The following is a 26,991-nucleotide window of genomic DNA, read 5'->3' as shown; positions in this document are numbered from 1 at the left end:
GTCTACACTGGCCAAAAATCATAGCTGTATGCTTTCTGCTAAATTAAACTCAGCATCACTGAAGTTTGAAGTCAGGTGGTTTTAGAACATACTGTTATAGCTTTCTTCCGGATTATAAAAAGTGTTTTTCTGCATGATCTAAAAGACATTCTCGTTTTAGATGCACCATCCCCACTTCCCATTCTTCATCTGTCATAACATTGCATATAAAACCAACTTTCTTCTAGCAGAAGGTTTACAGTTAATTAGTGTATACACATTAACTAAAACAGTGAAAGTATGACATTCGATACATCATTAATGTGCTCACCACTCTACATTGTACGGTGTGTGCTATACACTGACTGCAAATTCACAATGAAGTATTACTATGTAGTCAATCTTCCAACTCAAATCTTGTAGCAAAGTAAAAAGATATAATAATCCCTAGTTAATTTAAATACTAAAGATACTGGTTAAAGACCAGACGTTGTCGTGGTCAACTGGCTCTGGGTGTCCCTGTTGGAGCAGAGGAGCTGGACCAAATGGCCTCCAGAGGTCCCTGCCAACCTCAGCCATTCCATGACTCAAGACCATAAAGAGAGTGTAACTGTACCTGAGTTGCAATAAACTGTGTAAGACACTGATAGCAAGTATAAAGTATTTTTCAGACATGAAGTCTCTACTTAAAACAGCATGGAACACATTCTGTTTTTCAGATGTTTTCTACAATCTCAGCATTTGAGTGTAAATAAAACATTCTTCATGGACGTTCCTATTTAGGAAGACACAGTAGTATGTGATACAATACTTTTGAAACAGTAAGTGGCAAGGTCAGTGAAAAGACAAAAAGTTCAACTTTTGCACATAAACTTGGTGTTGGCATTTACTGAATGACGGAGTAACCTTTAAACGATTTAATAAAACAGCATGTGTGACATATATGCTGTAAAAAGGAGGATGTATAAAGCACAATTAGTGAGAAAAAATGAAATATACTCTTCCCAAGTCTTATACACATCAACTTGTATTTAACATCACTGCCCTTTTTATTAATTCAAATATTATTACGACTGAAGAAAATGCTATTGCATTTGATTAGTTCAGTCGTGGTATACTGTACTCACACTGCAAGAACTACACAGAAAAATTAATGAATCTTCATCAGAAGTAATATTTCTGAATTTGTGCTCATTCTAAGCTAACAATACATCTGCTGTACTTCCAGACAGTTGCAGAGTAACAGCTAGTGTTCCTATTATTCCAGTAGCATTTCCTACTCATGGAAACAAGGCTTTTCTGTATTTCTTAGTGACAAATTACTTAATCTTACAAATTCACAATAAATCAAACTTGCTGGTCTCTTACTTACCCTCTATATGGGTTTTGAATTGAAGGGGACAGTTAAATCAAAAGCTTTTTTTTTTTTTCTTTTTTTTTTTTTTCCCTCTATGTAGCTTTTTTGCCACGTAGAGGAAGCTAGATAACAAACTTCCAGGGTAGGCTAGAGAATGAACTTCCAAGATAAAAGCTTGTTTATCTCCTATAAAAGTAAGAGTGGCTTTATCCTATTTTTAACTGGAAGAGGTAAAAATTTATCATATGGTTTGAGAGAGTCCTTATCAACATACAAACTCTGTCCATATGCTGCTGGGTAGAGCTTGAGGGCATCTTGCTTTCCAGTGAGAGAGGGAACATTTCAGTAATATTTTGTTGTGCACCCTACAAGTGGAATAGTACTACTGTAGGAAGTAGTGAAAGCGGGCCTTCAAAAATATGTCACTTAATTCTATGCCATTCATGTTGACGTGATGCTTAATTATTTTAATGTAGGCTTTTCACCCATCACTTTCCTAGTAACTAGATCCACTGTGGTGCGTTTAAAATTATTGGTATGGATCTTTTCAAGCCCTAGATGGAAGCTGGTTGTGTGTGTAATTTCATCTGACATTTCCCAAGGGCAAAAGAAGAACAGAATGTGTCTGTAATGCAGAATATTACTTATAAGCATAGCAGTTTTGAAGAGAAAAATATTGAAAATAATGAAGAAACTGAGAAACAATTAAGAATTTTTAAAATTCATGGGAACTATCTAAAAGGCTATCAGCTGACAGTTATACCTGACCTTTGGGACCAGAAAGTTTGGGGTGGTTTTTTGAAGGTGGGAAAAAAAAAAAAAAAAAAGAAAAATCAAAGCTGTATGCAATTATTTGAAAAATAAACAGAGGTTCACTATGAAATGCTGCATGGTGGGATGTGCATGAGGGAGGAGGGATCAAGACACAGATTATAAAAGTTGTATGAACATACAGCGTTAGATAGAAGAGTATCATTTCTCACAAAACACTAATTAAGCTGAGATACAACTTCTGGTTTCCTTTAATCTTTGTGCATTTTTTTTTCTGTTTGGAAAGAACGGTTAATTTACAGAACTAATTTAATGTCTAAAATAATAACAGACTTAGTTTATTGCCCAAAATATTTAAACCCAGAATTATTTTAAGTTTCAGTATTTTTTGCAGAACTTACATTCACTATGGATTCTTTCGTCTGAGCCATATCTGAAATAACTCCGTCTGTAATAATGAGAAGAACAAAGTACTGGGAGCCATCTTTTACTGAAGAAGCGTATCTAAAGGAAAAAAAAAAAAAGTACATTATGATAGTAAAAGAAACCCCTTTACACAAAAGGAGCTAATATGAGGAAAAGATGTATTTTTTAATTTGACTACTAAGGACTAACAAAAATAATTAATTGTGATGGATCTCCAAAAGTGAAGCCATTCATAGTTAAGATGGGCATTCTACTTTCAACTGAGAACATTTAAAAGTATCTAATAAAATAACTGTAACTAACACGATATCGATACTGATAACCTGCATGTGTTGAATCAGTTAAAAATGGGGTCTGTATCACTATCAAAAAAAGCATGGACACAATGCAATTTATAGAATTATGGGTCTTTAGAAAGTTATTTAATAGCTATTACCTTTGGGAAACGTCATTCGGTATGCAGAGAATATATTACTATTGAATGGTTGTTTTTATAGCACAAATAAAATTTATCAGGAATTAGCACACTACATAAACACCTTTTTTTTTCTGTCTTACAAAAAGAAGTTACATACCATTGACCTCAGTTTCAGATTTATAGTTCATGTATAGATTTGTAATATGGCTGAACATGCACCCTGAAATGTTGGCTAAGGTATTTACACCCCTTTATACCACCCATAAATAGGCCCTCTAGACTCAAGCCTCTTCCTGTGCTGTATATAAGACAAAAAACATACAGTGCCATCCCAGTCCTGCCTCAGCCAAAGGAACCAAAAAGCAACTACTCTTTGAAAATGAACAGCTTTTGAAGATTTGGAAAGTTCTGAAAGATAGCAAGTCTGCAGCAGCTTCACTGAACTCTGTGACCTGCATATCAGAAACCAAGACTTGAATTTGTTTGCTTTCAACTCCCAAGGGTCAAAGTGTCCTGTATAATTGGTTTTGCATGGAGCACGATGTTCCACTTGCTGCTTCACTCGACAGCAGCCTGAGTAGTTGCTACATTCATGAAGGCTCTTGGTGCTGTCAAGGAGTCAGGTAGTGTAACTCTGTAAGAAAAATGGCCATGAGTAGTGTGGAGAGCAGGGGAAAAAAAGAATTCTCCACATGGAATTATGTACTTGGGGATGATATATATGCCCTAGAATACAATAAAACTGTCAGAATTCACTGTCTTATTGGTCACTGGACAGGGTGTGTTCTAATGATGTTCATGGTGTTACTTAGAATATTCTAACTCTGATGGAAATTTGCAAGTGAGTGCTGCCGGTAAACAAGAGGCTGTAACCATAACACTCGCAAGACTTTGAAGGATTGGGTATGAAATGGAATCTACAACTCTCAGAAAACCATCACGCTCCTCCTTCCCCTTCCCAAGATATAGATGGGTATAAAAGTCACACAGTCAACAACCTGTCGAACAGCTTTTGTTTGTATGTTTGCAGTAGGGTCTGGAATCAAATATATAGATTAACAAGATGTACCATGGAATACATTTCCCTACAACATCAAGACTTCTTTCATCTCATTTTTCCACAATGCTCATAATCTTTTCATTAATGACTTCAGAGACAAGGGATGATCAGATGAGAGTAAAATAAAAATGCACTACCCCTTCAGAGCACTTAAGTCTACATCTCTACACTATAAAAAATGGAACAGAAATTAGATTACTTCAAAATATCCACGGAAAAGAGCACAGTCTGCAGCCTTTTGGAAGATCGTATACAAAGAGGGGAGATGATATAAGACAGTAGATAAAACCTGGTGTAGTTTGGATAATTCTTTAGCTAGGTATTATCCTAGAGAAGGAAGTATAACAAACTCATTACCTGCTTGAAGACCTCTGGAAGAGTTCTGAGATCACAATAGATCTGAGAGCACAGTAATATCTGACATAGTTTCCAGAGATTTCTTTAGAGATGTATTTTTAAGTAGGAGGGATGTGGGAAGAAGAAATTTCTCTGAGACCAAAGATAGGTTAAAAAAGAAACTGCAGGCTAGAGGAGAGGAATATCATCATTTCTACTGCTATGTCTATATGTCTATGAGAGTCAACAGAATAGCTGAGAAGCTGAACTTTGAGGGGAGATGCTGTTACTGAGTCTAGTCCATGGATTGTATTAATGATGGTCATGCAGTAGAAATGAAGACATGTAGCTTTTCCACTTCCAATGCAGAGCGATTCATTATCAGAAGAAGTTCCCAAAGTTTGCAACGAGTTGATATTTAGATGGAAGTTCAGTGGAAGAACTACAAATGACGGTGACAGGCTTCTGCAATTCTGGAAAAGTTGACAAGTATTCAGGAGAAACAACTGGTGAGAAGAACTCAATTTATACCAATGTTTTGATGGTACTAGGTCAAGGATTTCAATTTCTTTTTGTAATGAACAGGAGGCTTAATGTTAATTGCCAAAATCAGAACCAGCCAGCTCAGTTGGTACAATCAGTTTGAAAGAAGATGAAAGTCAATGGGTTTCATTTCCAGTTAACAAGGCACTGACACATACATGGAATTCATCTATCATAGGGGCTGGCAGGTTTCCTGACAGAAGACTACAGTCTGAGGACTGCTACTGCAGAGATCATGTCAAATTGAAGCCTAAAAGGAGATAGGTAGTTGCTAAGGGAAAGCAATGGAATATACATGTATATGATTTAAATAGTGTGATGCAAAGATAGAGCAATTAATCCTAATGATAAATAACTGAACTCAACTCTCTAGCCCTGCTGGAGTGCACAGCCAATTATTTGTACCATAGAATTTGCAAATTATTACTACTGGGCAGTAGAACAACAGCAAAAGCAGTAACAAGAACAGATAAATATAACAGATAAGCAAATAAATAGAACAGGTAAATATTTTTTGCTACAATAACTGCAAGCTCATAGTAAAACATTAACCATGCAATTATTTACATATCCCTGATGCTTTGTTTTATGAATATTAGTTCTTTCTATGTATCTATGAATAAAATAACATTTGTTCAGGTAGTTAGTTAAATTATCTGTACCTCTTTTCCTATACCAACACATGGAGGAATACTGTAAGACAAGATCTTGTCTGCCAAGATAAGGCAACATTATCCTCCTTGAGAAACTTCTAAAAACACAGGAAAGGTTATACTTCGAGAAGTTAGAGGAGGTGTTGCATAACACAGTATTGTGGCTCCCCAACAGAGACTGTACAACTGCTTTAGCAGTACCCTTACCAGCTGAGAATCATAGCCAGAGTCCTGCAAAATGTATTCGACACTGAGATTAAAGGAACTGCATATCTCTAAAAATTACGCTTTAAGAATTTTTTGATAGATTTATGTCTTATCCGTGAATTGGAAATTCCGATTACTGTGCTTCAGATGACAAAAAGGGAACATAGCAGAGTGATCCCATGAATAATTTTTTCATTATGAATTCTCCTAGGATTTTAACATAGGGTAGATCAACTGGATCACTTCTATTTACTTTTAATCAGCTCTCAAAGTCTGTGTAATACTATCACAAGGTCTTCAGATCTACTTACACATATAAGTTAATCAAGTCAGAAGAAGAAAAAAACATCATAAATACCTTTTTCAAATTTTGGCATCATATAACTGTTGTTAGTTTTCTACATGCAACAACTATACAAACAGTACAAAGTTTCTGTAAAGCACTTCTTATGCTTACCTTGCTACATGATTAATTACAGGGGCAAAGTTTGTAGGTCCATAAAGCTGGACAGATTTTAGACTCCTATAATATGCCTCCATTACTCCATCAATGCCATGGCAGTACGGATTTTGAGGGTTTCCATTCTAATGAAAGTAAGAGACAAATAATCACTAAAAATAACCATGAAGGAAAAATGATGCAGCTTAGTGAAAATTTATCCAGTGTCCATTTTTCAATGGCAAAGACCTAAGAATTTAAGGATCTCTTCAAAGAGTTTGCTAGCAATGTCCAATGTACGAGCTCTGACTGGTTCTGAATATTAATTGCCTGTAGAAGGAGGTTTTAGCAGCCTCATGTTATATGCAGTCTGAATCATTGGCACAGGTTCCCAGACATAAATACCATCTTAAGGGTAATTAAACAGTCTTTATATGGAACAGTAACAAGCATTTCTCTGTGTGCATTTAAGGTATGAATTATGGGACAAATGTAAAACTGGAATCAAATTTAGGAGCACAGTTATGTCTCAATAATTTCTTATTTTAAAAGCATGAAGAAAAAGAAATGGGAACCAAATGCTGATCTTCATACAGTATGTGAGTATAAGGTAAGCTATAACCTCTTTGTTGTTTTGGTATACTGTTCTGCATTGGAAAACTCATTTTAGATCTAATATAAACAGATGAAGAAATGAACTTAGTCTCTGGAAACCCATAGAATTATCTGGGACTTGCACATAAGACTGTAAATTCTTTGGGTAGGCATTTTACTGCCTAGCTCTATGATGACTCTATGAGGATACCTATTTTCAGATGATAATACAAATATAAAAGCTAAATTGCAGATTAATGATCTGTGTCAGGCTAGATAGATAACCATGTAAGGCTTCAAACCTTCCAAATCACCTTACTTTCTTCCTTATGCCAACACCTCATTGACTTAATGTGCTAGTATCTTATTCTGAAGTACACTGCATCTCCCTTAGAATCTAGAAAAGCGAAGGGGATTTTTCATGGAATTGATCTGGAATGTTAAAAAAGATTGCTGAAATCACTGCTGAGAATTAAATGGGAGACGACTATGCATGTTTAGGTCTGCAAGAAGGAAGAAAGACTGTTTATTCCTCCTGTAAAAGCACCCACAATACTTTATGTATTAAAATGTATTAATTGAATTATTTTTAGAATAAACTTTTAAAATCTCAAAGTAGCCAGGAATAATTCTGCTGTTTTAATAGTCTTAATTACTATCTGTTTCCATGTTTTTGAACTTGCTAAAAGAATCCCAAGGGAAGTCTGTAATTCAAATTAATATCTGCAATTACATCTGCTTTAATTTGCCATCCATATGGAAAACCTCTCCTTGAAATGTGGCATTGGTTTCTAGCACACACTAACAGATGATTTACACATCTACAATCACCAGACTATTCTGCCATTGTCTTTGCTGCTATTTGATTGAAACTCAACTGATACACCTACATTTGCTGAGAACTCTATCCTACTCAGGTAAGAACAAAAAACTCAAAATAAGCAAGTAGATAAATATCCACACTAATCTCAAACACCAGTTTCAACGCGTTAACCTTTCTAGCAAATCCAGTTAGATTTTAGCTTTGTAATTTAACTGGCCCATATACAAAATCTGATTTGTTCCTGTAACCTCATCCTATACTCCACTCTAGGAATCTCTAAACTAGCAGCCTGTAAAATATAAAGAGATCCCAGAAAATGAGAGAGAACAACAACAACAATAAAGGATGATCTTGGATCATGGTTCACTTGCATGTTAAGATAGATTAGCTTCAAGCTGAAATCTTACAAATATTTATTTCTCATGCTGCTACAGATGAGGTTTATTACTATTTTTGGCCTACAGGGACATCTTGACTCTGGACTTCTGTCAGTAACTTCACTAGCATGAACATTTTGAAGTAGTCTTTTAGACATAAGAATTAGCATATTCTGTTCTTTACTTGCCCAGTAATTACTTAACACTAAAACCTTAATTCCGCAAATTTGGTTGCAGTACAGAAATTCAAAAAATATTTATATATATTTATTAGCTTACCAATGCAAATTCATGTGATACTCTTCCATCTGGAGGCAGCCTAGCTCCAAAACCTAGAGCTGGGAACATTTTATCACTATCATAGTCCTGAATTATTTCACCTACTGCTTTCAGTGCCATGCCGTAAGCATTCAGCTGATAGGGATTCATATAGTGCAGTGAAGTAGGCTGTGAAGGATTACCTGTTGAAGCAAGAGTCAGGTTTACTTTACAACTGAATCACTCCCAGATTTTCTCTCCTAAAAATGATAGAAATCTAAGAAAGCAGAAATTGAAAAAATCATGAAAAGGAAAAAAAAATAAATCCTATACACATAACTGTGGTTAAGTCAGGTAAAAATGCAATGTTCTGAATACAATTTTAATAGCTTAACAGTAGTAGCTACAACCTTTTCCACTACTGAAAGGGCAGCAAGAAATTGTCATTAAACTTGTAAATTTGTATCACTGTTATAACATACAACATGTACTTTTAAGATGAAATATACGAAAGTATGATGAGATTTGGAAAGTAGTTCTGGAGGAGAATCAAAATTTATTTTAGTTTCACCACACTTAGCCTTATTCTACCTGAAACTCCATTGTTTTGTCCCTCTCAAGGGGGTCTCTAATTTAGCCAACTTTCTCCCAGCAATAATAAATACATAAACAAAAAAATCAGAAAGTACAGGAATATTTGCAAACTGTTCCTACTAATTTAATTTTGCACATAGATTTAATAGATAAATAAATAAATCTAGCTGTTCTGTTTGTCCTGCTTTTCCGGACAGGAATTGGTTTCTAGTCTGTAACTGCTCAGCTGATTCCAGATGGTACAAGTATACAAATACTTAGTAATACAAAGCAGTTAAGCACAACACTGGTACAGGTACACACACATATCTCAAAAAAAGTGCTTTAAAACTGAACACAGCACATTAATATAGAAGAAACTTATTTTTATTCTTACCATTGGAGGCTGTGAAGTCAATAGCTACTGTGAAATTGATTTGGGTTCTGTAAAATAAGCAAATACAAACTTTATCAATAGCTTAACTGTTATATGGAAAAATAAACAAGAAATTATATCAGTTGAGGACAAAGCATAGGACACTGACTTTCTAATACAGAAAAAAAACACATTGAAAACACTTCTATAGGATTCCAACAATGTGCTACACAACACCATTGTATTAGCATACTGAAAAAAGTTTATTTACTTCATCCTTCCTATGTTTTCCTTTGTTCATCATTTAGGAAAAATTCTAAATCAACAGTAAGGTTATTATGATCCATGTACATTATTAATTCATTCTCAACATTAACATTGCTTTTTCCTTGGACATAGTTTAGCTCTAGACATGGATGACTTTGACAAAGCATGTAGGGTCTTACTAACCTGCTCTTAACACCAAAACCATGTCTTTGGTTAGAATGTGCTATATATAAAATCTTTGGAGAGGATAGCATATTTTTTGGCAGGAGATTTCATTCATGTGAATATAGTCAATTGTTCGAGTGAGTGCATCAAGGAACATTTTGCAAGATAAAATTAAAATCTGGCAGCAAGAATTTTGAGCAGTCGCTAAGTTAAAGCCATTATCATGCATTTGTTAGCATATTGTTGTCAAAAAAAATCATTCACTAATGTACTTAGTGAGTGGCAATCCCATTCAATGCAATTCTGTTCCATAACTTCTTTCAGGACAAAATACTGCCATTCTGGAGATAATCTCTTAGCTAGTAAGACTCTGATCAGGCAGAACAGTTTGGATGGATCTGAAAATTGACTTTTTACTCAGACTAAGTCTTTTACATCTTCCTTCAAATTTCTGCCTCTTGGTGTGCACTACAATGAACTTACTGACCAAGTTAGCAAAGATCAAAGCTCTTTGAAAATTACTGAATAGATTTAACTCATGCACATTTAGATGAAATATCAACAGTTTGACACCTGGCTTTTGACAAGATCTTAGATTGCTGTATTTTGTGTAACAAACAGTAGCCACAAAATCTTTCATTTGGTATAAGGATGCTCAAAATTTAAAAAAACATGTGAAATCGAAGTCTTCAAGACAAATTTAGATGCATGACTAAACAATCCAAATTTTAAAACACACCAAGAAAACTGAAGCTTTATCTAAGATGGTTAATTGGTTGTTTTTATAAAAGTCTTCTAAGCTTAGAGTTACATCTGCAATACAAAAAATAACTGCAGTGAAATAATGATTATTTAGGATGGATATGCTGAGCTACCTTAGGGTTTAACTCAGGACAATCTAGTTTTGACTTTAAAACAATACAAACAGCTGTTTCCTATGGTGCTGATGAAATCTAAACAAGTATTCATATGAAAATTGTGAATGAAATTTGGGGTGTTTTCATGAGTAGTTTAATGCTGTTAGAAGGGACGTACAGTATTAGTCTAAACAGCAAGAAAGTAATTTTAAAAACAGTGCCCAAAAGCACACAAAAACATTAACTGTTTGGAAACCAAAGATTCTCAACACACGTAAAAAGCAGAAGGCATGCACCTACACCTAGGAAATCTTGAAAACCAAAAAACTTCTTTTTCACAGTAATATATGAATGCTATGTTGTTATCTCTGTACATTTTTCTAAAAATCTTAAAATGACACTAAAGTGCACTTAAGATGCAATATGAAACAAAAATACTTCACATTTCCCAAACTTAGTGGCACTATATGAGTTAGATCTTAGTTTAGAGAAGCACAGAATCTCCATAGTACTATGCTACAGAAACTGGCAATTTACAAGACAACAATTTCGTGCACACAAACCACAGAAGACCCAAGGCATTCTAACTGTGCTGAATTATATGGTAAAGCCACACTCTGATTAGGTACAATGGCATAAAGAATTATTCAATTATGTAATTCATCATTTTGTGAAAAGATAAAATCGCCATACTGGCAACTGTTTGACCTATACAGATATCAAAGTAAAAATAATAATTAAGAAGGGCTAGAAAAGCAGTGAGTATAAGAAGTACTCAAAAATCAAGTTCCTGAGTTCAACCCCAACCTATCAACTCACATGCCCATCATTAATAATGTGATCAGATACAGTTTTAAACCCACCCATCTCTCCTACCCCCCACACCCAAGAGCAGAATCTGCTTCAAAGAACAAGCAAGGGATGGGCAACACTCAGTATTTCCTTTTATCCTCAGAGCAGCCTGTTGCATTTACTACACACTACCAACTCCCTGCCCTGATGACAATACTGTTCACTTCTTTAGTGACTTTTAATCACCCTTATCACTATTGCTTCACAATTAATTTATTTCCTCAGCACACTTGCAAAGCAAAGGGACCTTACAGTTCTACAGATACAAAATTGAAATGCTGGGATCAAGGTAAACATTTCTATTCATTTTGCATGCTTTTGTTGTTGCTTTGTTTAGTTTTCAGCTGATATAGCATTGCACCTCATTTCTTCAATATAAGCACGCAGCAGTATTGACCTCAGCATTGACAAGGAATGTACAGTGCTACTGCTGACTTGGTGAGATGCTTAAAAAAGAAAAGTCTGATTCATGTGATTTGGCTGCTATCACAGAACACCACTGTGGGAGACTAACAGATAAAATCATTGCTTGGGGAAACTTAACTGTTCTAACAATGAGAATTCTGCGATGGAAAAAGGTACAATATTATGAACTCTCCTTTTTATTACAAACCTCATATTTTATTAAAACATGGCCTTCTGAAAGTAGAAGGTTCATGATTTATCATATTTGGTCATTCCCTCAGATCAGTGGTTTTTTTATACAGAAAGTGCAATTTGAAGGAGGAACTCTAGTTTCCTACATTAATGTATGATGAAAGAAGGTGTACCCAGTAGGGGATACTGCTCTGAATGGCAACACAAACTTTGTCAAGAGAAATCAAAAGAGCTGCAGAAGGAGACCCTGCTAAATCTAATACCCTTACAGACCACAGGATAGTAACATGCTAGCAAATTTCTCACAGTGAGAGGCAGGAAGGCCCTGGGAAGTGGAAAGGACAAACTACTCGAGGCAAAGGTCCAAGGCTTTTTTTGTCATTATTTTAAAATATTTCTAATTCTCTGGATTTTTCAAAAGTTAAGTTATTTCTAATCAGGAAATTAATTTACCGAGGTTGTGCCCTGCTTTTCCAGCTGCACACTCCTCAAGCAGCTTAATGAGAAGCTTGTGACACCACCACTTCAGAGAGGTTGCAAGGTCATGAGACAGTGTGCAAAAGATGCTGAAACATTGCCATCTGCTTGGCAGGCTGAGGTGCTGAATGTCCTGACCCAGGGAGGGCTCAGAGAGGACGTCCAAGCACAGCAACATGCCTTGTGGACTCAGAGCTGGAGACATCACTAACGCCACCATCTAGCTGGTAGAGAGACACCACAGATAGACCTTCATCACACAGCAGGTATTTTGTTTGTGTATTTGGGAGAGCAAGGTAAAAGCCAGCTTCTTTCAATAAGGGTTCTACCAGAACTGATAGACAGAAGGGAACAAACCTAGCCTGGTTGTAGCTTTTGACTAGGCTTGACAGCATCCGATTTTTAAACGGCACATTGGAAGAAAACATGAATTTCCTCCTGTGGCTTCAGAGAGAAACAGCTGGTCTGTTAGCAGGGGGGAGCTGGTGAAGGTTTGAGAATCACTTACTGTGTGGAAATCTGTAACTGAGCTAATGGAGTAACTAACGCTGCCAAGGGTCTGTATTGTCACCACGGCATTTAGTCTAAAAAGTCCTCAGTGACAGTAATTTTTTTATTTCCTCTTTGCAGATGCTTGCAAATGCAGTTTCAGCATAAAGAATCTTTTATTGATAAAAGCTGTATAATATAGAATATTCCTCCTGTAGAGTTTTATTACTTCTAATTATTCTCCAAGGATACAATATACCTGGTTAAGCCTCTAAGATACACCGCTATGGCAGCCCTTGCTTCCCAGCTATAGCTCAACGAGGTCTCCTCAGAACATCAAATATGTATGTCATTACGTTAGATGCTGCACTGGTTGGATGAAAATAGCTGTCATAAAAGCAATTTTAAATTTCCATTTTGGCCATCAATGATTCAGTAAAGCTCAGTTAAAAATGAATGCCCAAAGCCTTTAGGATCCAAACAACATGTGGGTGTTCATATCTGAAAACCTGGATGAGGGCAAGTTTTAACATGATGGTGGGGAAACATTTCCACTCATCTTCTACTAATCTGGGACAGAAAAGATGACAACACTTTTGGATTAAAAGAGGATTCAGCTCCTGAAATTTTCATGATTTACAAACGTCTAAAGTAGCATGTTAGCTCACACCCTACTCTAGTAAGTCTATCTAGAAACTTTGTACAGAAGTGTCCTTTCTGTATACTTAGTCTTGCAGCTTTCTCTTTTAGATAAAACAGAGCAACCTATAAACTAATCTACTTTAACAGATATTTGTTTGTTTGTTTGTTTCACAGTCATTCCTATAAGCCAGGATTATTTCAACTGCATTCCTCTTCAAGGCAATATCCCTCATATTCCTGGCTAAGCCATATTCTGGGAGGTGTTTTGATAGGAAAATACGCTATTAATTGGTATTAATTGGTAAGTGGTAGGAGGAATATGATTTTGAAATATACTTTTTTTTTTTTAGCACAATGTGCTCTCTTTTAAATGTGGGAAGGTCAGTGTAGTAAAATGTGATTAAGTGTCAAGACACAAGGAAAAGCCAGATACCAAAATGGTGCTACTTGATGCACCACAGATGTAAAAGAGATATCCATCTCTTTCTGACCATACTAATATAAAAAACAGTGTTCTGAAATAAAACTAAATTAGAATTTATGGACAAACTACTATTTCATTCGTCATGGCTCTTTAAAAAAAAGCAACCGTCACGTTGATGATACTTATAATGGAATACCCCAATTAAACACATGCAGACTCAAAATACAAATCAAATCAATACTGTAATCCCAATTTGTTACAGTTAAAGCTGTCAACTTTTCCATTAAATCAGTATTAGTTCTAGACACTTCAAATCTATTACAATGAAAGTTCTGAACATGAAGTATTTCACAAGCATCCATTTATAGAAGAGCCAATATCGTGCCTATTGCAGATTCAGTGTTTTCTTTCCCTTGCTTAACTAAATGAAAGAAAAACAGGGAACTAAAACCAAAATGTTGGAAAACATACTTGATGGGAAAACAGACTTATAGATGAGGAAATCTTCACTTCCCCCTCCTTCCAAAATTTGTTAACTGGACTGAAACTGATATGTAGTAGTATTAAATGAGATGGATGGATGGATGGATGGATGGATGGATGGATGGATGGATGGATGGATGGATGGATGGATGGATGGATGGATGGATGGATGGATGGAAGGAAGGAAGGAAGGAAGGAAAAAGCAAATAAAATTACTCTGAGATTCAATCTCCTGGTCTTGCCTCCATAGAACAAAACTGCATAGGTTGCAGAAGGAAAGGTAACATTTTATAAAAACCTTTACAGTTTTTCACTGTCATGTACTTGGAAATAACTGTATGAATCACCAAACAAGTCTTTGTATAAAATAATTAAATGATAAGTATTACTGCTCAGACTTTTAAGCACATTCTACTAAATTATACTGCAACCCTTTATAAAAAAGAGGAAAAATCTTTACAAGTGGTAATTATTAATACCACAAGAGTTATTTGATTTGCATTTACAGAGAAATACACAAAATATCAATAAGAATAACAAAGTGTTATTTGTATTCAGAATTTCTATTATTTGTCTACAGAACGCAGATAATTGAGCTTATTAACTGGCATTGTAACATCTCGGTGAAAAATGTGATAACTCAACCTGAAAAGATTATATGTGTGCCCACTCTATTCTTTTCAAATTTAGATATAAAACTTGATTCCTCCATTACTTTTCTATACCCTCCTTGCAAAGACAATCTATGAATGAATTAGGAATAATAAACCGTGGCATAGATGCATACGATACACTTCAAAGAACAAGCATATCAGAGGTAGGACCATTTCTTCATCCACGTACACATGTACCTCATTCTACGCAAAATTTGGTAAACACGGATGGATGGTCATTTCCTTTTGGGAAAATAACGATAAATGAGAAATTGAACGTGTTATAAATTTTAGATAATTAATATGAAAGAAATGCCTTTGAACGGGAAAGGCTCTAAATCAATACCAATTTTAAATACACCAAAGGTCAGTGTAATCAGAAGAAATAAACCAGAATTTTACTAGTGTAACATAAAGAGATGGATATAGAATATAGATAATTCCCTTTCAGTTAATCCAGTTATCACTGGTTGACCAGATGTCATTACTCAACGTCATTATTTTTGTACTAGTACCTATTCCAGCATTATGAATGAAATTCCATAACTTAACCGACATCAATAACTATTTGTAGGTTTTACATAAGAAAGTACAGCCTCTATCTAAACAAGGAAAGAAGAAATTGGAGCCAGCATATGCAAAGTACAAATACAAATTATTAGTGAATTACAATGAGACTGTGAAAACAAGAAAAAATTGTTATCAATCACATACCCGCCTTTAATATAGTCAAGGAATGAAACTTCTGTTTCAATTAGGAAGGAAAGCAATGTTACCTGAAAGCAAATAAAAGAGAGGAAGATATGAATTGTCATGTTCCAATTGAACAAATAGAGACATAAGCACAAGGTGAAAAAAGAACATGTGAAAAACAAGGAAATAGTTTCAAGAAGCAGTGTTTGAAAGGGAAGAAACGAGTTTGGAAGTCTACTAAATTTATTTTTTAATTGTTGTCGTTTTGTTTTGGTGTGTGTGTTTTTTTAAGTGAAAGATAGGGAATGGAAGATCATTCTCCAGGGCATGTTACCACGTGCATTTCTTCTGATCACTGTATACTACTTCTCTATGTGAATATTAGAGGTTAAATGATAATATATATCTATTCTTTTTGAAGTACTCGTTGAGTACTTCAACTTTGTTTAAAGAACTCAATTACAATTATTTATGTTATTGCCCGTCTCATATTAAAAGTGATATTGAGTATTGACACAGTCCAAGAACGAAGAAAAACTAGTAAGCTGTATATATATATATATGCACACACACATGTATATAATATAAATACTTAAAGTGGAATACACTATATAAATATGTGAAGGTAAGAAATTTCTTCACTCTCAGCTTTCATCATTCAGAAATTACATGGGTCCAAGACACAGGCAGTGGCCTAAAGTGTTACTGGCATTTGTAGCACTCAAGTCACAGAAATTTAACTAAAGATCTGATGTTCAAGATTTTCATATGCTGCACAACATTCATGAAACAAAGAATTCAGTCCATATTATTTTGATTTTATTTAAAAAGTGACATACAATTCTCTCAGAACAGAAAATGCATCAGGCAATCAGTGAAAACTGCTTATGCAACTATTCAAAACAAGTTCACTCAGAGAGATATAAAAAATAAAAATGAGGTAGATTTTTGTCCATAAAACCAAAATTTTATTTGCTTCCAATTGCAGTAAAATATAAAAATTGCAAACATTTCTATTATGTAAACTTATATTCAGAACAAGATTACAGGTAGTAATTGTCTTCTCTCCTACTTCCTTCATCACAGCTTCTCTGTGGTTCTTAGTGACTTGCAAAGTTTAAAACCGCCAATTTACTTTTCTTGTTGAGAACAAAAGACCATAACAAAATTCTACCAGACTATAAGTAGCATTGTCTTGAATATAAGACTAAAATTTCTATGTGTTTCCCCACTTCAGAGTCATTTCAAGGGTTCATCTATTATTTCAGGTGGTCAGTCACCGTGTTCCTAATTAATTTAAGCAAATGTTTTCAGTGAATCTAATTTTAAATGGTAAAAAAACCAGACAACACTCTTCAGAAATGGCTAAAATGTTTACTTCCATACAGACAGTAACTACCAATGCTACAATTTCTTTATAGTGAATTTTAAATTTGACTGCTTTGTTTGAAACTAATCGTATTCAGAAACATTTCTGCTTAGCGTGTAGTTTGAATGTCTGAACTTAAAATGACCTCCTAAGTAATAATGAATTGAGATGGCAACTATCTGTGTATTCCTTAAAAGCAGCAGTGAGATAGCAATCAAGGATCTATATTCACTTTGCTAACATTTTTACAGAAGCCAGCTTTCCATTAGTGAGAATGATGGTGGCTTTCCAAACCACGTCTTGGTACGTGGTTTGAAAATTTAGGTATCTGTTGGGACAATTAATACCTTAGGTGAATGACAGAAAGAAGTAAAAGCAAAACTGCAGGCAAACACACAGGAAAGTGACAATTTGGAGAAACTTAAGGGAAACTTGAAGACAGAATAGAAGTAAGAGCAAACAGGGACAAAAAAGTATTGATAAAGAAATTATAAAAGCAATGGTAGAGGACACTGGCAGAGAAGGAAAGGTGAAAGAAAATTACTAACACCAAACCAATCATTGTAAATTTCCATGTAATTAGAATTTATTCAAACACCTTAAAGTCTAATAAAAGGAATATATTAGCAAAACATAAATTATCTAATGAATCAGATCTTGCATGGCAAATTTTCATGGACAGACTGCTAGTGACTACTTCTCTTTTAAAATAAAGGTACAAAATAAGTCACCATTTTCCTACTGATGAACAGACTTACAGAACGTGAGAATGACAACTTGTTCCTTCAAGGCTATAGTTCAGAATGGAAGTAGTAGCCCTGATAAACTTTTCACGTGCAAAAAAAAGCATACTTTTTTTTTTTATCATACCTAAAATCTGCTTAGATTTCTAATATATATTTTTTCAACATTTATGTTTATTTTTTCATAGATGATGTTTTCAGTATCATGGATGCCAGAACATGGAAGCTGAGAAAATGCTGAAGGGTGTCCTGGTTTTGGCTGGGATAGAATTAATTTTCTTCCTAGTAGCTGGTATAGTAGCTGTATTTTGGATTTCGGATGAGAATAATGCTGATAACATTCTGATGTTTTAATTGTTACCAAGCAGGGCTTACACAAAATCAAGGACTTTTGGCTTCTCATGCTGCCCTGACAGTGAGAAGTCCTCGGGTGCACAAGGAGCTGGGAGGGGACAGAACCAGGAGCTGGGAGGGGACAGAACCAGGACAGCCGACCCAGACTCGCCAAAGGGATGTCCCAAAGCATGCAGCATCATGCTGAACAACAAAACTGGGGGACTTGACCTTAAGGGACTGCCATTGCTCAGGGTTTGGCTGGGCACCAGTCAGTGGGCAGTGAACAATGGCATTGTGCATCACTTGCTTTGTTGTTTTGTTTGTTTGTTTGTTTTAATTGTTATTATTCCCCGTCCCCCCAATTTTCTGTTCTATTAAACTATCTTTATCTCAACTCATAAGTTTTTACTCCTTCCCCCCCACCCCCCAGTTTTCTCCACCATCCCATTGGGGGTGGAGAGTGAGTGAACATTTGCTTGGTGCTTAGCTGCCTGCTGGATTAAACTACTACAAGGGAATAATTTGCATTGCTAGCAAATGGTTCATAACAGAATATGGACAAAAGGACATTAAACGCTCATCCCAAATTATACTAACAGATCTTTCAAGATAGATTTACAAAAGCCTGTTGGTAATAACAAATTATGACTGTTTTCGGTTTAGCATAGTAGGCTTGACTTACTAGCTTTTACTGATGCTAGCTCAGTGGTCAAATTTAAAGATAAAACTGAGTCCTGAAAATGCAAATCTGTTTCAGATAAAATTTAATAGTGTCCAGTAATATAACTTCAAGAATCTGTCTCCAATGTTGGTATGATTCATTTTTAAAATCATTTGCAACTTAACAGCACGCTTGAAAACAACTTCTATCAACTTTATTCAAATGAAAATCTGAAAAGAAATGCTGTAGTACAGTAAATAGTTTATTGTTGTAGCCTTCACAAAGGTTCTGTTCTAACCCTGTTACAAGTCAACTATACTGTATTTCAAGAGAAAAGAGTACACAGTAATATGATAAATATATACTTACTGTTCCAGAATTAATATACTTTTTCTTTTTTCCTTTTTTCTTTGGATTTATTACCTAGAAACACAGATACAAGTATTAAAGCAGTATCATTTGTGACTGAACAAAAGATTATTGTTAAGACACTTTCAAATTAGGAAATAGTCTATTTTCAGTGGAATCTAAATTTATTCAGCATTCTGTTTACTTATGTACCTCAATGAGGGGATATACACATATCTCAAAAACAGTGAGTTTATCTTCATGGTACCTGCTAGGTAAACCAGTGCTGCTACCCATATTTGACAAGTAAGGGATTGAAACAACAGAGGTGAGAGTGTTCATTACACCTCAGTGCTCAGTGAAACACTTCTTTGAATTTTCACAAAATCCTGCATTTTTATGTACTCCTGATCCTAGTGTCCCAATGTACAGGGTTGTAACTTCTTTGGCTTACAATGCACCTCTTCATATCTCAGCTAATTTGTCTCCAGCTTCTCAGTATTATCTGAGAAACATGGGAGTTGTTCTACTCCTGGCTTCTGTATGTGATACAATGACAGGAATAGCAATTGCAAGGCAAGGAAGGCCCAGATCATACTGTTTCAAAACAGAAACAAGCTAGTTATTTCATGAAAAATGGCACTGACCACCACCTGACTGGCATACATGCACTCCCAGTACACAAGAACCTTCACAGAACCAGACTACTAGGCATTAAAACATTTTCTTAAATGTCTTGAAGCCACATCCATAAAATCTCCTGCTGTAGCCATGGGAAAAATTGCTTCCCTTCTCAATACCTAAAGGCAAGTCTCAGTCAATTTTGTTACATACATGTTAAAAATGTGTTCCTGGTTTATTCAAAATTGCACATGGAATCGGAAGCAAAACATTATTTTGTTAACTAGGTTGATCGACTATCTCCTGTATAACCAGGAAAATTAAAATCCCTGTGGCTTAGTGCCAAGTTTTACTGTAAACTACTCACAGATGTTCTGTGAATGACAAGGACTGAAAATGTACCCAACTGTAATCTCAGTCCCTTAACTGCTATAAAATATTTCACCAATTATGCCTGAAAATGGGAAAAATAGTAAAACATCTTCCAAAAATTCTCCCCCAACCCTAATGAAATTACGTTTAAAGATTACATCCCTTGCACAGCACAGAACAACTGTGAAATGAAGAGCAGGAAGAGATAACCATCATTTGAGGTCTTCCAGAACAGGCTAAACAAGAGTGACTCCTTATTTCCCTCCAGTAAGCTACAGGGCAAGCTGCTGAGTATTCTTCAAACCTTTTCCTGTGTAAGCCCTGTAACTTCCTAAAAAATCCCAAACAACCCATCCCCCTCCTAATTACAGTGGCTGAATGGGTGAGCTGTGAATTAAATCTGTATAGTAGCGGTTTAGATACAATGCAATAATTCTTGCTGAACCAGAATCTTAGCCAGAAGGTGACTCCAGCAGAAAAATGCCCGGAATAGGAAGATGAAGATAACAGACTGCCTGCCTGCCCTGTGGCCTTTCGCTCCAGAATCCAGTGGTCAGCCTGAGTTAGCAGCATATTTCTTGCCAGCAGTCATTAAGTGCCCAAAAAGGGATTTATCTGAATCTTTTGCTTCAGATACCTTGACAATTGTCTTCTTAGGAATGGCTAGGAAATACACTCAAGCTTGGACTGAAATATCAGGGGAAATGAGGCATCTACTTGAGAGCAAAGACGAAATAATTCACAGTTTCTCTGTCCCCTATAATTGCAGGTACTATAATGATTATAATAATTATGAGGGATTTGCTTAAATTTCAGTTATCTTTAGTATAAGACAACATTTGTTAGCCTCTGAAAGCCTCACACTCCTGCATTAACCTAGAAAGCTACATGAGCTCTTACCTATTAAAAACAAGTCTATTGAACAGAGCTTGTTATAGTAATGTTTCTAACACAAAGCCACTCACACACAAATTTCTCTGTCTGCCTTGGGGCAGTCTTCAACTGCAACACAATTAAAAAAGAATTTGTCCAGTCTCTTTTGTTGCGATACTGCATGGACAGATCATGTAGAAGCGGTAGTAAGGTACAGCAGGTTGTGATGTGAGGAGGGAAACATGGGATGTTCAGGAAATGTACATGTATGTTATTGCTGGGAGTAAGACATTGATACTGTATTTAAGAAACTGCAAAATCCCTGGAAGGTGTTATGACAGAATTCATTCGTGCGAGGGTAGGAGTCATGTTGGTGATACAACAAGAGAGGACAGTTTCACTGAACACAGTAATCTGTGCTGTGACACTATCTGTGGGAAGCTGCTGTAAATTACAGTAACTCTAGGGTTCATCCTGGAACTAAATAAGAAAAAACAAGGCTTTAACTTATCTTTGTCTTGCTTTGCACTGCTGCATCTTTGCTCACCTTCAAAATAAAAGTGCAGCACATAACTGGAGCAACTTTCTTCCCTACCTTACGTTGTTGCTTGCATAAACCACCGTATCTGTGATCACTTATTTTAAGGAGTATGATACAGTACAAAATACTGAAGTTTAATGCCAATGGACCAAGACCAAGGGGTGGCTTAAGGCTTGAGGAATAACAAAGATCTGTATACCATACAGTAAAAAGCAGCCTATAGCTGCATAGGCTTGCCTTCACTTGCAAGAATATCTTTCCATGGGAAACTAAAACCACATTCTGAGAGCCACTAGGCATGCAAACTGCATGATGCTTGAACTCATGGTGTAAATGCAGAAGCTGACCTAAATCCTTCAAAAAGCATACCTACAACCGAGAAGGTCTTATGTATTTATACTTAGGGACAGAAAAGGTCTTGAAATGAAAATATTTACCAGGGTAACCACAATTATATTAGATTTGTCTTACTTCTGAAGTATCCTTGGAACAAGCAGAATTTAGAATGTTCTGATTATGAGATCAAGATTGCATCCATGAAAATCTTACAGACAAGTTGGTCAGGACTTATACCAACCCAGACACATATGATAGTCTAAATGCAAGAATAAACTTTGCTATCAACATGCAGACAAAGAGAGAACAGGAGCACAGCCCTCAAGACAGCCAATCACAGACCTATCCCAAAAGCAACTACAGCCCATATGAATCCACAAATAAGAAGGTGGCATCGTACAGAAGTGCCTGTGCTGCCTGCATTGTAAAGTGAAGGCGAAGTAGCTGTCCATTTAAAAGAGATGCTCCATTATAACAAGACTACACTAAATGAAGATTTGGTCAAAAAAGGTATTCCTGTTTTTCTGGAGGACCCCAATGACCACTGTTGTTGATAGTGATGCTGGGGAGCCTTAGATACTACTTCCTCCTGGGGAAGGTGGAGGGTTAAGAACAAAATCTTGGCTTTTGGTAACACTTGGAGGCCACGGATAGAGCCACTGAACAAATATGAAGAAAAGTACCACACACAAAGTCACAAGTGCCACCCACAACAGAGTTCTAGAATACAAGAAAATAAATACTGTCAGAAACTTCCAAAACAACAGAACGGTAAGTAGAAAGAAGTGTTAAATGTCTTTTTTTTTTTTCAGTTCCTATACTTGGTCAGTGTTATATAGGACAAGGGTTGAAACTGCTGATGCAATAAGACCCATTGTATGCTAAGAGAACTCCTCTAGAGAAATGGGAAGGCTCACTGTACGATGACATTTTCTATTTCAATCCTGCTAGCAATCACACCCAGGAATGGGGACGTGTACTGTGGTGTGATGACAACAATCTATTGCACGAGGATGAGTCAAGGTCTAATCCAAATGACCAACAAGGCTTTATGAACTGAGACAAAATGAAGGTAATTTCCACCAGGATGCACGGTTGCCTTTTCTATCTTTCCCTCAGGAATTCTGGTAGATGTGGCATTCTCCTGGGTTATGTTCATTACTCAACTGATACGAAGACCTTGTAAGCTCATTACTGAGTAGACTACAGCCTTTTCAATATGAAAGAAAGGAAAGCACAACTAAACTTAACCTCATAAACAGAATGGAACATTCCTATGCACTAATAAACTCTGAAAGGGACAAAAGATCCCATATTCTATATTCAGTTTATCTTTATAAAGGATCTGTTACAAAGTTATCAGACAGTTTGGAAAACTTTTGGAAATCATGAGGCAATGCACATCAAAAAAGTCTACCTTTAACACTGCTCTTTGGGTGGATGACTCCAAGATCAGAAGCACTCAGTACAAACTTCACATGCAGACTTTTCTAAGGTTCCTTTGTTCCCAGCGTATAACCACCCTGGGACAATAAACATAGCACAGTCTGGACCCTGCCAAAACAGCAGTTTTCTTGTGTTGTACGAATGCTCACATCCAGAAATGAAAGACAGCAAAAATAATAGAATTGACTGAGGAAGACAACAAAAAAGTGAAGTTAAAATCAAATAAATGCTCTTTGCAGGTCTCTGAAAAGTGAGGCTACAAAAGACCTATAGAGCAAACCCTACAGATTGAGCACTTTAGCTTAGAGAAAATGAAAATACTGGGCACAATCCATCCATGTAGTCTATGAGCATATGTGAAATGGAGGGTGCTAAAAAGCTTTCACACAAATGGCTAGATAAATTCCTACATATATGAAAATGCAGTAGTGTGCATTTTCTCACAGGGAAATATGTAGGTCCCTGGAATACGTGTGTTATTTCCATGTGAAAATTGCTACTCTAAAGCCTCTGTGGGGAGTACCTCTTTATGGTAATGCTGCTTTGATTAAGCAAACCACCTGCGCTCAAACACCATCAGTATCACAAGACAGCCGTGGGTTTCTGTGCAAAGACATCAGGAATGCATACCACCAGAAATTAGATGCTCAGGTACTGCAGTGTACTGAAGCACTAGTCTGCTGCTGGGAGAAAAAGCAATGATGAAAGGATACACAGAGCATTCAGGCAACTACAATTAGTTGCCTATTACCTGCACCACCTAAACTAGTGGCAAGTACTTCCTGACTTCTGGTACATACGTGTGTACACACACACACACCAAAGAGGAGAAACTCAAAACACTTCATATGGTCTTACCATGGGAAATAAATCAATTCATAGAATCACAGAATCATTGAGGGTGGAAAACCTCTAAGATATCTGGTCCAATCTTTAACCTAGCACTGCCAAGTCCACCATTAAACCATTCCTTTCACTGGAACTCTGGAAGACAACTTGAAGTGTGCAATGCAATACAGTACAGATGCTTGACATAGGCCCAGGTAAGTGAGTACGTGCAGAACAGTGTAGGCAGACTTCCTACCTCTGGTCCCAAAAGGAGGATGACTATGCTTTATCAGCACCAGAACTGATCATTAGGCTACAACAATTTAAACAGAACTTCTTAGCTCAGGCAGCATAATTGCAAAACATCTATCCTGCTTCTAGCTGTGGAACACATCCACAGCTTTTGGAGTTGCTGTACCTGTTTACCAAAAATAAAGCTGATGTGACCAAAATACATTTTACGTATTTTACTCCTATTCCCTCTCCTCATTTAACACACCTTGAAATCTCACATTATGTTTTTCATTTCAGATTGAAATTCTTCTGAGATATTAATTTTAAAGCGAAGTTTTAATGCATGAGTCTTAATGCTTTGACTTCTGTTGTAATTTTTTGTCTGTGCCAAAACCTGGAATCATTTTTAAAGGGACTTTTCCAAAACAGAAGAAAAAAGGCTGAAAATGAATCCCTTCATGACACCTTAAGTTTGTGCAACTCAGGTTTTGTTTGTACAAACATTTTGATTTCTTCTGAGAATAAATTACAGCATACTTTAATGATCTAGTAAAGTTTGACCATGGGTGAAAAAAAAGTCTATTTTTTTCCCAAATCCCAAACAAATTGGAAAAGAACCCCTAAATGAGGGACTTGCTAGATCTGAAATAAACAAACCTATAAAATTTTTGGCAATATGGGCTGGAGGACAAAGGGAATGTAGATGTAGTCTACATTTACCTACAATACATGAGAAAGTCTTACAACAGTTAGAAGTTATCTAATGATATGAAAGCCTGTATTTGAATTGATAACTGCCTAACAATCCCAGCAGCTGGCAGATGAATGAATACCAAACTGGAAATAAGAAGCAAATTTTTAAGCAAAGGTGGTAAATGATCACAAGACAAAAAACAACCAACGACCAACAAAATGCCCCAGCAAGCTAAATTCTGTCACTTGTAATCCCATCATCAAAGCTGTTAAGATTCTGAAGTCTGTACAAGATCAAACACACGGGGATCTGCATGTGATGTAGGTATCATCAGGTATTTGCATAAAAGAAACTAGCAGAGGATCACAGAATAACAGAATGGCTTGGGTTGGAAGGGATATTAAAGACCACCCAGTTCCAACCTCCCTGCTAAAGGCAGGTATGTTACCCACTAGATCAGGATGTCAATGGCCCCTTCCAACTTGGTGTTGAATGCCTCCAGGGATGGGGCATCCACAGCTTCTCTGGGCAGCCTGTGCCAGGGCCTCACCATTTTCTGAGTGAAGAACTTCCTCCTAACATCTCATCTCTATCTCCTCTCTTTTAGTTTAAAACCATTCCCCCTTCTCTTATCACTATCTGCCCATGTAAAAGGTCACTCTCCATCTTTTTTATAAGCCCTCTTTAAGTATTGAAAGGCCACAATGAGGCTGAACGTCTCCAGCTCTCTCAGCCTGTCTTCACAGGAGAGGTGCTCCAGCCCTCTGATCATCTTCATGGCCCTCCTCTCAACCTGCTCTAACAGCCCCACATCCTTCTTGTGCTGGGGGCCCCAGACCTGGCTGTAGGACTCCAGGTGGGGCCTCATAAGGGCAGAGCAGAGGGGCACAATCACCTCCCCTCCCTGCTGGCCACCCCTCTGGTGATGCAGCCCAGGACGCAGTTGGCTTTCTGGGCTGCAAGCACATACTGCTGGCTCGTGTCAAGCCTTTCATCCATCAGAACCCCCAAATCCTTCTCTGCAGGGCTGCTCTCAGTGAGTTCTCCCAGTCTGTGCTCATGTTTGGGATTGCCCCAACCCACGTGCAGCACCTTGCACTTGGCCTTGTTGAACCTCGTTAGGTTCACTGGGCCCACTTCTCCAGCCTGTCCAGGTCCCTCTGGATGGCATCCCTTCCTTCTGGGTTATCGACTGCACCACTCATTTTGGTGTCATCTGCAAACCTGCTGAGGGTGCACTCGACCCCGTTGTCTATGTCATTGATAGGGATATTAAACAGTACTGGTCCCAAGATAGACCCCTGAGGGGCATCAATTGTTACCAGCCTCTACCTGGACACAGAGCCATTGACCACAACTCTCTGGATGTGGCCATCCTGCCAATTCCTTATTCACCAAATAGTCCATCCTTCAAATCCATCTCTCTCCAGTTAGGAGATAAATTTGTGTGGGACCATGTCAAAGGCCTCACAGAAGTCCAGGCAGAACTTAAACAAGTGTAATAGTTGGCAAAGGAGAAATCAATGACAAATTGCCTATCCAGAAATGAGGCTTATCCCACTAGTTCCTCCAAGTTATATGATGCCAACCCAGCTATCTGAAGTTGTCTTGTCTCACTACAGCTCAGTGCCTACACACATGCACACATACCTACTCTTCTTTGTATCTATTTATAAAGCAACACTTTTAGATTCTCTGTTCTTCTCTATAAAAAGAGAAATGGAAATTAATTCCAAAGCTTTGATTTTGACAAGCACTGTGCAGATTTGATCAGTTCACCATGAAATTACTGGAAGTTTT

At 36.7% G+C, this 26,991-nt stretch overlaps 1 protein-coding gene across 2 annotated transcripts in view; it reads right to left on the bottom strand.

Moving 5' to 3' along the window:
• Positions 1–26,991, bottom strand: part of CPNE8 (copine 8) — a 102,581-nt gene that overhangs the window by 10,713 nt on the left and 64,877 nt on the right. The window contains exons 12-17 of one of the 2 annotated variants that reach the window (XM_038167416.2): positions 19,268–19,321; positions 15,811–15,872; positions 9,212–9,258; positions 8,263–8,444; positions 6,208–6,335; positions 2,509–2,611 (exon numbers count right to left, since the gene is read on the bottom strand). In XM_038167416.2, coding sequence (XP_038023344.2) covers positions 2,509–2,611; positions 6,208–6,335; positions 8,263–8,444; positions 9,212–9,258; positions 15,811–15,872; positions 19,268–19,321 — 576 coding nt within the window. Of the gene's footprint in view, positions 1–2,508; positions 2,612–6,207; positions 6,336–8,262; positions 8,519–9,211; positions 9,259–15,810; positions 15,873–19,267; positions 19,322–26,991 lie in introns of those variants that run through there. The other variant, XR_011806549.1, reaches the window with a different exon arrangement.

Source organism: Anas platyrhynchos, chromosome 1 (genome assembly GCF_047663525.1).
Source record: "Anas platyrhynchos isolate ZD024472 breed Pekin duck chromosome 1, IASCAAS_PekinDuck_T2T, whole genome shotgun sequence".
Taxonomy (NCBI): Eukaryota; Metazoa; Chordata; class Aves; order Anseriformes; family Anatidae; genus Anas; species Anas platyrhynchos.
The sequence above is the reverse complement of the archived record's forward strand: the minus strand, read 5'-3'. Positions and strand labels throughout refer to the sequence as shown.